Source organism: Artemia franciscana, chromosome 4, assembly GCF_032884065.1.
Source record: "Artemia franciscana chromosome 4, ASM3288406v1, whole genome shotgun sequence".
In the NCBI taxonomy this organism is placed as follows: Eukaryota; Metazoa; Arthropoda; class Branchiopoda; order Anostraca; family Artemiidae; genus Artemia; species Artemia franciscana.
Window position 1 is genome coordinate 36,585,749 of NC_088866.1, and position 15,523 is coordinate 36,601,271.

Consider the following 15,523-nt stretch of genomic DNA (forward strand, 5'->3'; position numbering starts at 1 on the left):
ATGTGAGGGGTTCTGGCAGTTCTCCATCCATTCAAAACATCCTCATCAACCTCACCTGTAAGTTCCAAAGTAACAAAAGTTTCACCATAATTACTTTTGTCTTTTTAAAAAAAACCCACAACCAAAACTTATCCCTCATCCTAATAATAAATATTGCATGTAAACAATAGATAAATTGTATAACTTACGATCTTTACATCCAGGCTGGGGAGGGACATGTCATCCCTGGAAGCATAACCATGAGACATCTTTATTTGTTTGAAAGAAATGACAATTACAAAATGCCGTCCGTTGTTGAAAAGATATGACACATAAAAAGGGCAAGGAACAGAGGGGGTTGCCTGTTGCCCTCCAATCTATCTTTAACATACCTTGAAAGTTTCAACCCAATACTCTCAGCTGTTTCCTTAGATATTGCTGATTTTCCCCTCCTCACCGCCAGTGAGAACAAAGCGTGTTTCGACTGTCTTCGGAATCACTCTCAGCATTTTCTTGAAGTTCTACCTCAATACTTTAGGCTTCTTTGGAGATCCTGGATCAAACATCCCCCCCCTCTTTTCTTAATAAAAAAAACCTTATATGATGTCGACAATGGGAAACCAGCATAATTTAAAACCTTCATCCCAGGGGATGGGGAGGGGGTCAACCTCAGAGGCATGGTTATTTGATCTTTGAACTATTTTAAACAAAATGACCATTTAAAAATTTTGATCGGATACACTTGAGGAAAAGGATGGGGCTGGCTACCTTCCGATCACTTTTAAATCTTCTGAAATATCATTTCTACCTTTCTAGCAATAATATTCATAACATTAACATCTTGCGGGAGGTCTATTGCTTTAAGTAGCTTATGTGATTTCAATAAATCGATCCAAGCTGGTTTTCCTGTTCTCATGTGTGTTTCACACATTTTACGTACTAAATTTGAGGTTGTAAAATGTATTCTATCTTTCTGGGAGTAAAAATTTATGCCTTTTTAAGAAGAAATTTCACTAATACCGAGGTGTCACTAATAATGCTAAAAGTAATTTTATATATAATGCCCGTGATCATATTTTAGCTTTCACAAGAAATAATTTTAGGAGTGATTCAATTTAATAGTCCTGACTGCCTCAGACAAGAAATTTCAAACAAAATACTTAACTTCGAATATTGAAATTTGATCCCAAATCTTTTGTAGAGTGAACGGGATTCCATTCCAAACCACTGGTGGTAACGAACAGGAAGGAGCGACTCGGCCCAATAGTAACCAAAACTCTAAAAGTCGGAATGTTGATAGCAAAAGATGCATCGCAAGGATTAGCTTTATGCCGATTTTATGCTGATTTCCTGGCGCGGTTTGAAAAACGTCTCTAGACCGAATTAAAAAAAAATCAACTGAAAGTAAAGAGCAACATTAAAACTTAAAACAAACGAAAATTATTCCGTATATGAGGGGGGCAACCCCTTCCTCCATCATCGCTCTTTACGCGAGGATTCCTCAATCCTCGCTCTTTACGCTGAAGTTTGATTTTTTGTCACAATTCTGACTTTTTGTCAGACAAGTAAACAATTAAACACAAGTAATACCCGTCCTTGCCTCAGGTTTGTTTCCAGCCAGGGGATGTAAAGTGGGGTTATGTAGGACAGGAGAAACCGGGTAATTATTTAATTTTTTTGATAAATATATACATAAAATTAACTAATTGGTTCAGAAAAGCTAAAAAGTTCGGAATAAAAGAATAAAAAAAAAGATCTACAGTTTGAAGTTAATTTCGACCTTTTTGCTTTTATCCATGCCGTGCAAGAGTCCAAATATAAAAATATAAAAACGATCGTGGAGGAATAAATTAAAAGAATATGGAATTTTCAGTCTGGCCAATTAATTTTTTTTGAATTGGTCGTACTTTCGATTGCTTCAAACTTTCTATTTTTTAGACTCTAGACCTTTTTTTAAAAAGCTATCTGGTTTTACAATAGATTTTTTTCTATTTTCTGGGAATTAAATCAGAAAAAACATACCTTCCAAATTCTAGATCCTTTTTCAAAAATTACTTGTGCAAAATTTCATTTTGATGGAAGTGGATTTTGCTGCAATGGATTTAGGGACTTTCACCTTAAGAAAGACTGCTCAAAAACAAGAGCCTTTGAATTCGAATGAATTTATTTTTTGAAATACTTTAACGTAAAGGGTAAGGGTTGAAGAAAGGGCAGTCCCCTCATATACGCCATAATCTTTGTGCATTTTAAGGTTTAAGGTTACTCCTTACTTTTGAGTAGAAAACTTTTTTTTTAATTAGCATTATAGACTTTCTTTACTTTCATCAAACCTCCCCTCATACGCAATCGAATGAAAAAGGGACAAGATATCTTTTGCTTGACTTAAATTGCAACATTGTATTCTTAAGCATTAACTAGGTTCAACCATTTGTGAGAATCACAGATGGTAAGTAACTTCATTTGTGTGTCCATTTATTTACTGTATGAACGTGTTAAAAATTCTGTTAATTAGAGACATTATTTTTCGCTCAACTAACCTTGGAATATCATGTTTTTAATTGTTGGGGTTCGTTCCTTTTACACTAGATAGGATTAGTTCAGAACTTGGATATTTTCGTCTTCATTACTATGGCGATTGTTAAATAGCGACCTCAGCTTTATTTTAGCCTATTTTAGCCTTCAGCCTAGGACATTTATGTACTAAAATAAAAGTGGGGCGTGGAAATATTGCTTGAAGTTTGTATTTTGTATGCAATACCATGGTCCATGGAGAGGTGACCAAATATTTCCTTAGATCATGGCAAAAACAATTTTTATATCTTCGTCAAATTACGAAAAAGGTCATAAGAAAATTTTGACAAAAGAAGCTGTGGGATGTGACATTCACTCGGTTATTACGCTAACTGGGCGAGGGAAATACAGTCGAAAAATAATAAAGGGGTCTTCTAGACTAACGTAGCCATGAACCTAATCAGTTTAGAAAAAAACATACAAAAAATCAATATCTGCAATGCGAGTGTTCTACAACTCACAGTTTCTGTATCATTTTCAAAAAATGTGTGTTTAGATAACAGTTTTACACATTATACCAACAAAATCGCTTTCGAAACAAATCTTAGATTAGGAGCAACTTATGGTTCGAGTCCGTTCAAAACCATTGCACCAATTAAGAACTTCATCCTTTGAGTGTATTAAATAAAAAAAAAACAAGTTTTTTTTAACTGCAAGTAAGGATCGAAATTAAAACTTAAAACGAACAGAAATTATTCCGTACATGATAGGGATTGCCCCCTCCTTAACGCCTCGCTCTTTACGCTAAATTATGACTCTTTGTCACAACTCTACTTTTTAAAACAATGCAAAACTTTACCGTAAAGAGCGAGGCGTTGAGGAGGGGACAACCCCTTTCATATACGGAATAATTTCTGTTCGTTTTAAGTTTTAATGTCGCTGCTTACTTGCAGATAAAAAAACTTGTTTTTTTATTTAATTTCTTAATGATTTTGAGTTAATACATGTTTTGATTTTGGCTCACCGCACATGAATAAATAAAGTGAAATTTAAATTTTTTCAATACCTCGCTCTTTACACTAAAGCTTGAATTTTATCCTAAATCTTTCAGAATGACCCCCGAATCACAAAGACCGCAGAATAATTAGTTGAAATTACTAAAAATACTTTAGCGTAAAGAGCAAGGTATTGTGGAGGAGACGAACCCCCTTATATACGTAATATTTTATGTTCGTTTTAAATTTTAATGCTGCTCATTACTTCCAGTTGAAAAAAATGTATTTATTTTCTCATTGTCTTTAAATAATGCTGGAAAATCCTGCACATCCTTCATGGAAATTCTTTTCCCTCATTATAAATTCCTCCATGGAAAGATCCTCCCAGATAACACCCTCCCCCGACCCACCCCCACCCCAATGCAAAAAGTCCCTCTGAAAACGTAACTTTCAGCCCTCTCCCGGGAACTGTGGGGATTAACTCGTCCCCAAAGACATAATTATTAGGTTTTCCACTAAGATGAACAGAATGACTATCTCTAAATTTTGATCCGGCAACTTTGGGGAAAAATGAGCGTGGGAGGGGGCCTAGGTGCCCTCAATTTACTTGGTCACTTAAAAGGGCGCTAGAACTTTTAATTTCCGTTGGAATGAGCCCTCTCACGACATTGTAGGACAACTGGGTCGATACGATCACCCCTGGGAAAAAAACAACTAATAAACACGCATCCGTGATATGTCTTCTGGCAAAAAATACAAAATTAGGGTTCTCTGATACACTGAATCTGATGGTGTTATTTTCACTAAGATTATACGACTTGTAGGGGGTGTTTCTCCCTATTTCCAAAATAAGGCAAATTTTCTCAGGCTCGTAACTTTTGATGGGTAAGATTAAACTAGATGAAACTTATATATTTAAAATCAGCATTAAAATGTGATTCTTTTGATATAACTATTGGTATAAAAATTCTGTTTTTTAGAGTTTTGGTTACTATTGAGCCGGGTCGCTCCTTACTACAGTTCGTTACCACGAACTGTTTGATTTGAAAGTTGTACGCTAGTGGTAGCATCAGAACTATGTGGTGAGGAAGCCATCACTAAGTATTGTTCTGGCTACCACAGGAAAATGGAGTACTATCGAAACAAAACAAAACAAATTTTGAAGCGAACATTGGAACAAACTTTATAATTTTGTCCAAGCAGTTTGTACTTTTAAGAAATGTTAAATTAGTCTCTAGTAATTTTCATCAATAATTGCTTAATTACTTTATTTAATAAATTTGGTAATTACTTAATTACTTATTTACTTTGATAATACGGGAAGCTTCTTCCCTCTAATAAACGGTGTGGTTTTGGATCGTCTTAAGATATAGTCTTAGAGGGTATTGTCGTTTTTAACGCTCTTGTGTTTCTTTTAAATTATGACAATGTCAATATATCTGTTCATTGGTAAAAACTGTTTAATTTAAATTATGTTAAGTGACTAAATCACACTCATAGAAATGATTATAACAACTTATTGACATCAGTCACGTATTTTCAAAAAGTTAGAACGATGTCGCAGATACTGTGTTCATTTTTTCAAATTCATTGGAAATTAAAATTCTTTTGACCAGCCTTTCAAGGTAAAAAACAAGAATTACGAAGGAATAAAAGATAAATCAATTTGTCAAACTAAAAACAAAGAACCAAAGAAAGAATTTTTTAAGGTGTGGCTGGGATATCTTGTTTGTTCACTGGTAATTTAGAACTTTTGGATTAACAATCTAAAACGCTGTTTATGCTGGAAATTATGTAAAAATATTTGTTTAATAATAGACTCCCTTTAAGCGCAGACACTTACACATGCATTTATTGGGAAGAAAATTTAAAGGCCACCTGCATGTATATATGACTGATTGAACATAGTACCGTAAAAATTTTGAAGGATAACTGAAATCCAGAAATAGCATAGTTTTATTGTAATTGGTTAAATCTAATTTGTGCAATTTTCGAAGCGCTAATTCTCATCCTTATCTTGCAGCTCCGTCTGCCCCTCCAAGTGATATACGAGTTCGGCAGATCAACGCAACAACTATATTTGTGGAATGGGCTCCGCCCCCGAAATATAGCTTAAATGGAAACATTCGAGGCTACCACCTCTCTGTAATTCGTGAGCAGAATAATAAGTACACATATAACTTAACTGTGGAAGGCTACTCAAACTCAGCCATAGTGCCCAACTTAATACCTGGGTACATGTATGAAGTAAAAGCTAGTGCAATCACTGGTGCTGGGTCTGGTCCTTTTTCTGACTCTTATGTGTTCCCTTTAAAAGCTGACGGTTTTGGCATGGAAGCTATTGACATTGCTTATCCCTATGAAGGAATGACGAATATTTCAGAGGTAATTTTCATCTCATTTTCTTTATTTTCTTTTTGGTTTGGTTCATCTTTACTTGAAATTCTGAACAGATAAGAAAGAAATTTGCTTACAGAGGGTAAGGCATATTAGAAGGATGAGTGAAAGAATGTGGCATGTAAAGAGAGAGAAAGAGTTAGTGGGGGAGGGGTGAGAATAGGAGTGAATACCACTAACACCTTTGTAATTATAGAATAAAGTGCCTTTTCAGCCACAAAGTTACAAAAATTTTAAGTTAAATATGAATTTAAAACATAAAATTTCAACATTTCTGTACAAACATGAAAACTACTGCTGCTACAATTTTGTCCTAGCCTTAAGCAATTTGAGGGAAACACTAACTCAATACCATATCTAAGCTTCCACTTAGGTCATATGCCTCGAAATCTTCAAGATTTATATGTAGTTTTCTAACCCTCCAATTAACTGAAAGATAAATTTGCGTTCCATAAGTGCGATAACTCCATTTTTACAAATATTGAATAGGAAGTAAATTCCTAAGTCACTCAGAAAAAGTGCAATTTATTCTCGGTTTTGATATCCTTTACTCTTAGGTACTAGGATATAAAAAGTTTTTTGCTCTTTTTGGCTATTGTAAAACAATCGACTTTCTTAAATCCATAGTACATTAATGTCCATAATTGTAATGTTTTCTTTTTTGCGGCACTATATTGGCAGGAAGTTCTTAATCCCTGAAGATCTTTTATGCTTTGAGAGCCAGTAAATAGATAAATAATATTTCAGATAATTCAGAAGGCATGGTTCATCCTCTTAGTCGGGGGTTTATTCGTTGCTGCCCTTGCGGTCTTGGCTGGATCTCTTCTGGCAAAGCATAAAGTAACAAAACAGAAGAACTTATCACATTTTTCAGGTGAGAACACAAATCTTAATTTTATTATTTTTCCTTATCAACTCATTTTTACGTGCAAAATTAAGGATGCACAAGGTTTGGTAGGCTGACTATATAGACTTTTAGTAGTGCTTACATGTAGCCCACGACAAATCCGTCTTTTTTCACAGTTTGTCATAAAAAATGAAGTAAAAATGTCATTGAAAGTATTTTAACGTGAAAACCTATTCTATTCTAGCTGAAACTCAAAGTCTACAGAGCTTTGTGTTAGTTCAATGTTTTCATGTTTTTTCTATCTATGATTGCATTTTTTTTTATTGTTGTGAAACCTTGAAAAGCGCCATTTCGCAATAGAGCAACAAGATATTTTCCGTATCAATATGTCACTCACGCTTGGAAAATTGACAAAAAACACGCATTTTCTGTAATAATACCCAGTATTTTGTAAATACTGCTTAAGATTTAACAAAAAAAGATACGACTAGAGTTAGGGGCTACAACATTAACATATGCATGTCACACCATTTTTAGAGAACAAACGTATACGTTTCAGTTTCATTCGTGTAAAAAAAACTATTCAGGAAAATAAACTAAATTATTTAATATACTGTTATGCTGCATTATAATTAATATAAGCTAGATTCCTGGGCTGATGACAAGATATCAAAGCGTTTCAGACGAACTGTCCTTACAAACCTGAAAAGTCGCCTTTTTAGCTGAATGGTTTTGACAATGGTGTGTGATCTAGTCAGCTGCTGCCATTAACCCTGCTTGAAAGGAAATAATCTCTTGCAAGTAACCCATTGTTATATTGACTTTCTAAAGTGTTTATTCATGTAATTCTTCCAGTAATCAGGACTTGAAACATGAAGTATCAGTTTGATTTTGATCTGTATGGTGTTTGTAATAATCTGAAGCAATACTGATCTTGTCTTTTCATGGCACAATAATGCCAACAAAGTAACTGCAAGCTTTAAGAGGCGGAATTTGAATCAAAAAGTAACACTTGACAAAGAAAAATCAAAATGAGGAGTTACCATCTCTGAACTTTTCATTGCGTTTATTTTCCGAAGGCGAATAAAATTATTTGTCCACCATTTTTGGAAAAGCACCTTTCTTGTTCTTCTCTATTTTATTTTGTCATTTTCATGGTCTATTTAAATTTACGTATTTTCATGAAATTTACTAAATTTCTAGTAATTTATAGTTAAGTATTTCTATTAAATTTAAAGATTTTAAGAAATGAATGTTGTCTATTTGTATACACCAGTATAAACTTGTGTATATGGCTATTTGAAAAAAAAATCCTAGCTATTTATACGAAGATTCTGTCACTCCCAGCATCTTAGAGGGACAAGAAGTGTTTTAAGTCACCAACTGTTAATCTTTTCAACTTTTTCCTGTTCTTAATTGGACAAAAATGTACTTTTTGCAAACCTTATAATTAGGCTATGGCACTTGATCTTGTCTGTAAGACCTGCTGCCCTAAATTTATCAGCGTCTGTGGTGCTCGTGATCCGAAATTCTGTGCCAAATTAACAAAAACAAAATTGTGGCAATTTAATAATTAAGACTTTTAATTATCAAAAAATAATTTGAGAATAAGTACATCCTTGGCAACAGAACAAACGTGTCCCAAACTAAATCCTTAAATAATGGTTTTATTTGATGTCCAAGATGGAACAACTTGTCAGGGAGATTATTTTTATATGAACCTCATGCTGAACTTTCAAAGAGTAACGCTAACAGTTGCTAAGACTATATGAAACAATTATTGATATATTTGACATATCCAGAGCCAGGGATATTATCTTGGGAGGGGAGGTCAATATAAAAATCTTTTGTAATTCATTTAAAAACAATTGTTTAATTTTTTTATACAAATATATTTCCTGTTTTTTTTGGAGGGGGAACGAGGTGTAAGGATTCTTGCATTGAGCTATGACATCAGGCTGGCCCAGACTATAGTCTTTAGTTTTATTAAGCATTTGCTACCGCTTAAAAGTATTAAGAAAAATGAAAAGAAAAAAATTTAATCGGTCAAACTGATCAATTTCACGGTTAAGACTACTGTGAAAACTATTTGACTCTTTATAAATTAAATAAAAAAACTAATTTTTTTAAGCTGAAAGTAAGGAGCGACATTAAAACTTAAAACGAACAGAAAATACTCCGTATATGAAATGGGTTGTCCCCTCCGCAATCCCTCGCTCTTTACGCTAAAGCTTTTAATTGTTTTAAAAAGTAGAATTGTGGCAAAGAGTCAAACTTTAGCGTAAAGAGCGAGGGACTTTTAGGGGGTTTTTCCCCCTATTTTCTTAAATAAGGCAAATTTTCTCAGGCTCGTAACTTTTGATGGGTAAGACTAAACTTGATGAAACATATATATTTAAAATCAGCATTAAAATGCGATTCTTTTGATGTAGCTATTGATATCAAAATTCAATTTTTTAGAGTTTTGGTTTACTATTAAGCCGGGTCGCTCCTTACTACAGTTCGTTACCACGAACTGTTTGATACTCTTTTAATAATACACAATTTTACTACATAGACTGCAACAGAAAGAAGATTGTTATTCTACTCTGGTAAAGTTCTTGGTTTAAGTGTACAAGCAATGACCGATTATTGGGTCGTCTGTGAAAATTAAATTTTCAAGATGAGCTTATTATGAATGAAAAAATAAACGAGGAAATTTGTTTTAAAGCGCACAATTGTATCGAAAATAAGAATACACTTGAGTTGCAATTGACCGACATTAAAGCTGACTAAAAGCCATTTGTTGATTAGTAGGTATGCATTAGGGTGGAACTTTTAATCCTTCCCCCAAAAGGCGAGAACTGTTATTTTTTTCCCATGTAATTTGCGTAGCCTGTTGACTTAGATTTTTTTAACAAATTCCATTTTATTTGTCAGACAGTCAACTAAAATATTTGAAGGAAAACTGGAAGTACAAAAGAAAATACATTGCTTCTTTGTTTGTGATTTTCCTCCTTTTGTTGAAAGGACATTGCCTTACGGGGGAGATATCCTTTGAATTTGGCAGACATTTACAAAGATGACAAAAATTACATTAAAAGTAACTAAAATGACTTGAAAGAAAATAATTGGTGTATTGTGGCGTAAGAAGGAGAGACGATGCTAAGCATCTCATAGTCGAATTAGTTACATCTGAAGAGTTTGATTTCCAATTAAAAAATATGAAATAAAATACCAAATCAAGCCACGTATTGCGTATATAGTCCCAATAATGTTGGTTGGCCCATTATTAAGATCTCTGTATTGTCTAACTATATAATAACAAAGAGACAAAAAAGCAGGAGTTCTCCAATTTGTCGGGCTTTCTCTTGTATGCTTCTTTGAGTTATCTAGCTCTGAAATCCAAAAACATGTTGTTTTCTCTTTTTTTGCGTAAAATAACTAAATATGACGCTTCAACCTTTTTTGTATTATTAATATTTCTTTTCTTTTTCAACTTTTGTCCCTTAATGTTTGTCTTTCTTTCCTTTCTTTCTTTCTTCCTCTCTCTTTTTCTCTCCCTCTTTCCCCGTCTCCTTTTCTCTCTCTTCTTGGCAATATTAATCCTTAGCAAGGGCACCCACAGGGCAGGAGAAATTCACAGACATGGCATTTTCAAATTGTATGATTTGGTGGACATAGTAACTACGCAGCTCCTCCGACTCCACCACCTCCCCTTTTCTCACTGCCAAAACGGAAAAATCGCAAAGAAAAGAGAAACAAGGATAATAATAATTCTCACTGAAATTTTTTTTGGTAGAAAGGTAGTCATGATGCGCAATTTTTGTCACGAAATTAGACATGTATTTTCATTCGTCTTGCAAGAGGCAAAGAGAAACTAGCTCCTCCTAAGCCCCAGACCCCTAGACTTTTTGGGTATGATAGGCCTTATTTGAGTCGAAATCTTACAAGGATCTTCTAGTACAAATAATGAACTAAAGCGGATTAATAATCTGAGCTGCTTCAACAAACTTCTGTTTCTTAGAATTGGTATTTTTTACACCAAATAAGGACTTAGCTCGTATTCAAATTAATTCAGGACCTAGAGGTGCTCTGAAGCCATTTTGGTCAATCCATGCTTTTTATTGGTTGCCAATCCACTTCTATCAATAATCCTCGACGTCTCTACTCAGGCTAAATATCTTGGACCCATTATATATTCTTGCCTGCAAATCTTATAATGAGATTTGAAAATATATTTTTTAATAATAAAATGCCGGCAAGGAATAGGTTAAACAGCCTTAGAAAAAAACAACCCAAACAGATAAAAACAGAAGAAGCATCGATTGCTCAAATTCATTGCACCAATAATTTCGTCTACAGGGCTATAATCTTCTTGAGATTCCACTCTCCAAGTGCAATTTGCAACGCTGTATGAAGTCATGGTTTCTGGTTAGGCAAACATCATGGGAGGCTACCCTTCAGTCTTGTCTACCTAGTCTGTCCTGGCCAGGGCTTTTGCCAAAGACCATTACTAGATAAAAAGTAAAAAATATTACCGGGCTATTTATTTTCTTTCTTTCTTTTTATAATTTTTCGAAATAAAATTTCCTTTGATCATTCAGCTTTAACCACAATTCTCTTTGTTCTATGATTAGTACAAACAATCGTCAATTATTCAAATTAATTTAATCAGTTCGAATATTTGTGTGTTACTTAGCATTCAAATCGGCTTTGCAATTTCCTAATATTAATGATACCAAAAGAAAAATTGAATAATATAGGCCTACTTGTCAACGAACATTGTTGATTGTCTACTATGCGGAAACCGGATGGTAAAATTCTCTGTTATTCTGTTGATTTAAAAAAATGGAGCAAAGGGCCGTTTGTTGAATTGTCTCTGGCAAAATTGGAAAGGAATTGTCAACGGTGTTGATTTATTAGCAAACATGAAGAAAGCAGCTGTGCCCCCATAAAATCTATTTACCCAGTTGGGCAATCTTTTTTTGAGACTTCTACGTAGTCATAATTCTATGAATTGAGTATAAATTCAATTACTTCCATTTTATTTTTCGTTTCATTTACTTAGATGCATACGCTAATTGCAAACCTTCATACTCAGTCGCAGTCCCCTCCTCAAAATCCCTACATTTTCCACCCATTTTCTCTCATTATCATAGTGGGTACCTTTATTTGCTGAATAATCTGTGATTGACCTAATGAAATTATTTTTCAATAATATTCAGCAACACCAGGAAAGCTTAAGAATTGAAAAGCGTTCAAGCAACAAAACAGAAATTTTTACCAAAAAAATTCGGAGTGAATCGTACTTGCAACTGTCACGCCAAATCTGATAATCTATGTTAAGATGATGTTGCACCCTTGCAACTTTGTATATAAAAAGCCACTTAACCTTTCTAATTATTCATAAGGGTTAAACTTTTACTTGTCACTAAACTCAATGACATTCCGCTTATTTCATTCGCCCCATTAAGAAGGTGCAGCTGAACTTTCAAACTTTTCCATTTCTCCCTCCCCTTCTATTTCAAAAGCTGATAAATTAGACACACTCAGATGGAAAGAAGTTGTTTTGCTTCAATGATTGTCAAAATGTAAATTTATTTGACTTGTCATTTTCTAATCTCAATGGGCAAAATTTAGATGAAAAAATGCCTATGATTTACGACTGCTACTTTAACGTACTTTAGAAAGTAGCTTAAATATGAAAAAACAAGTTTTTTCAACAAAAAGTAAGGAGCAACAATAAAACTTAAAACGGACAGAAATAACTCCGTATTTGAGGGGTTTACCCCTCCTCAATCCCTCGACCGTTACCCTAAACTTTTTTAGTGATTTGAAAATGTTTCTTACTCTACTTCAACGGCTCTTGTGTTTCAACAGTCGTTCTTACTGCATTGGGACAAAAAAGTTAAGCATTAGCGTATAGAACGAGGGATTGGGAAGGGGGGCAACCCCCCCCCCCATGTAAGGAATACTTTCTGTTTGTTCTAACTTTTAATGTTTCTCTCTACTTCCGTTGAAATAAACTTCTTTTCTTTCTTTACTTTCTGATCGTTTTTCAATGCAGGCCGGGTAACCCCCCCCCCCTATGTGGAATAGTCCCCCCTAAGAAATCCCATTTCCGAAAAAAATTTCGTAATATATGCCAATAATAAATACTATATGTAGACAATGCAGAAATTCTATAACTTGCATTCCTTTCCCAAGGTATTGTTGGGGTCTTATCATCCCCAGGGGCATAGTTATTAGACCTTTAAGTTATAATGAACAAAACGGCTATCACAAATGGGAGGAGATGAAGTAGCCCTGCAATTATTTTGATCGTCTAAGAAGGGTACTAGAACTGGTAGTCTCTGTTTGATTGAGCCCTCTTCTGATCTTTTAGGACAATTGGTTCGATATGACTATCCCTGGGAAAAAATTAAACACGAACCCGTTATCTTTCTTCTGGAAAAACAAATAAAATTCCACATTTCTTTAGATATTTTGGGGATGTTCCCTCCTTTTTCAGAAATCAGGCAAATTTTCTCAGACTCGAAGGTTATTTTGAGTAGCATTAAACTTGATGAAATTTATATATTTTGTATCAACATGAGAATCCCATTCTTTTGATGCATTAAATAAAAAAAATTTAACTGAAAGTAAGGATAAACATTAAAACTTAAAAGGAAAGGAAATTTTTCTATATATAAGGGGACTGTCTCTTCTTCAACCCTCGTCTTTGCGGTACATTCTGAAACCTCTTTAAAATTACTTCGCATTCAAAATCAGCCGTCCTTGTGTTAGAGTAGTCTTTCCTTCAGCATCAGGACAAAAACTCAAACTTTAGCGTCAAGCGCTAGGGCTGAGAAAGGGTCAGCCTCCCTCGTATATAGAAGAAATTCTGTTTGCTTTAAGTTTTAATGTTGCTCCTTACTTTCAGTTAAATTTTTGTTTATTTAACTCCTTACCTTTTCTCAAATCATGCCAGGGAATCCCCTCCCGTGAAATATTCTCCTCGAAAAATCCCCCAGAAACTTTCCTTTGCATTGAAAAATCTGCCAGCGGAAAATCCACCCGCCCCACTTAATTATCCTGAAAATTTCCATAACAAATATTATATGTGAAAAATATGGCAAATTGTTCAGCTTTCCGCCCCTTTCCCAGGAATTATGGTGGGATATGTCATCACCAAAAGCCTAGTTATTGAACTTCTAAACTATGTTGAGTTAAATGGCTATCTTAAAACTTTGATCGGATGTCTTTGGGGGGGAACGGGTGTGAGAGGGGGGCTAGGTGCCCTCCAATCTTATTGCTCACTCAGAAAGGGCACTAGAACTATTATTTTCAATCAGAATGAGCCATCTTCCGATTTTCTAGGGCAATTGGTTCGACATGATCACCCATTGGGAAAAAAAACGCAAAAAAAGATTTAAACACGCATCCGTGATCTTTTTTTCTGCCAAAAAAATCCATGTTTCTTTGGGGCATTTTCCCCCATTTGTAAAAATCAAGCATATTTATCCAGATTTTTTTATTCGTAGCCGGATGAAAAGCTAACTCTTTTCTATCGTTATACAAATTATGTTTTTTTTAGAGTTTCGTTTTTATTAAGCCGGTTTCTATTGTTCGTTCATTATTACGAACTGTTTGATTAATTGTTTTTAAAGGCGTTTTTTCGGCTACTATTGGCCCGAGTCCGTCCTTACTTACATTTCATTACCGCGAACTGCTTGAAATGTCTTCACTATTGAAATGAATAATATCAGCTTGGTAGCAAGCTGGTGTTTGATTGTCATTACGTTTGGAATTTCCAAATTTTATCTTCGCTCTTTGCTTCTATCGGGAAAACATCGTTTTTCTACTTAAGGCTAATGGTCTTTTTTGTTCCCGCCCAATTTCTGAAACAGATTCTAAGAATCTTAATAACGCCACTGCTAGTATCTATTCGATAGCAAACTCGTTTATGAGACTTGACAAAAACATAAACAAGTGGGAGAAAAAAACAAAAGATGTTTGTTTAGCAAAAGCACGTTAGATTCTACGGAGATTAATTTAAATGAACAGGTTATGTAAAAGAAAATATACCCACTGCTGAGCTAAAAATAGTGTTTTCTTTTGCACATCAATTTAAAGGGTAATCCTATATTTTTTCGCTCAGAGATTTTGATTCGATGTGCATTGAATGCAAATGGTAGAACTTGTACGAAAAGTAGACAAATCTTTTATTTTCGAGATGGGTGTCTGTTTTGAAATGTAAAGCGTGAACTCTCCCAAACCTCAACCGAGACCGAGTCCGTTTGGAAATGAAAATTGTTTGGCTATTGGGAGAACCCTTGGGTATTGAGAATTGCAAGCAGTTAGCCAGGTGGGTGAAACACCCACCTGGCTATTTTCTTTTAATCTTCAGTTCTCGAAGTCCACCAGTCCCCAAACTTAAACCTCGTCATGTTACTTCTGAATTCCTTTTTACAAATTGTGATGAAAATGAAATAAATGAAATAATTATGTGTATGAAATAACAATCCTGTGGAGTAGATGAAGTATCGTTAAAGCAACAAAAACAATTGTTATTTCTATTTTGACTCATCTGATTAATTTATCACTTGAAGAGGGAACTTTTCCAGAAAGACTTAAATTAGCCTGAGTGCTACCCCTTCACAAAGGGAAGTCAAAAAATGAACCGAGTAATTACCGATCCATTTCTATTTTACCTTTTTTTCGAAGATTTATGAGAAAGTAGTCCATGAAAGAATGTATGATTACCTCCAGGAGTAGAATCTTCTGTGCGATACCCAACTTGGCTTTCGCAAAGGACTTTCTACGGATATGC

At 34.5% G+C, this 15,523-nt stretch overlaps 1 protein-coding gene across 1 annotated transcript in view; it reads left to right on the forward strand.

Moving 5' to 3' along the window:
- LOC136026371 (roundabout homolog 2-like) overlaps positions 1–15,523 on the forward strand; it is a 232,894-nt gene that overhangs the window by 156,868 nt on the left and 60,503 nt on the right. Inside the window, exons 12-13 of the mRNA XM_065702916.1 lie at positions 5,509–5,870; positions 6,630–6,756. Coding sequence (XP_065558988.1) covers positions 5,509–5,870; positions 6,630–6,756 — 489 coding nt within the window. The remainder of the gene's footprint in view (positions 1–5,508; positions 5,871–6,629; positions 6,757–15,523) is intronic.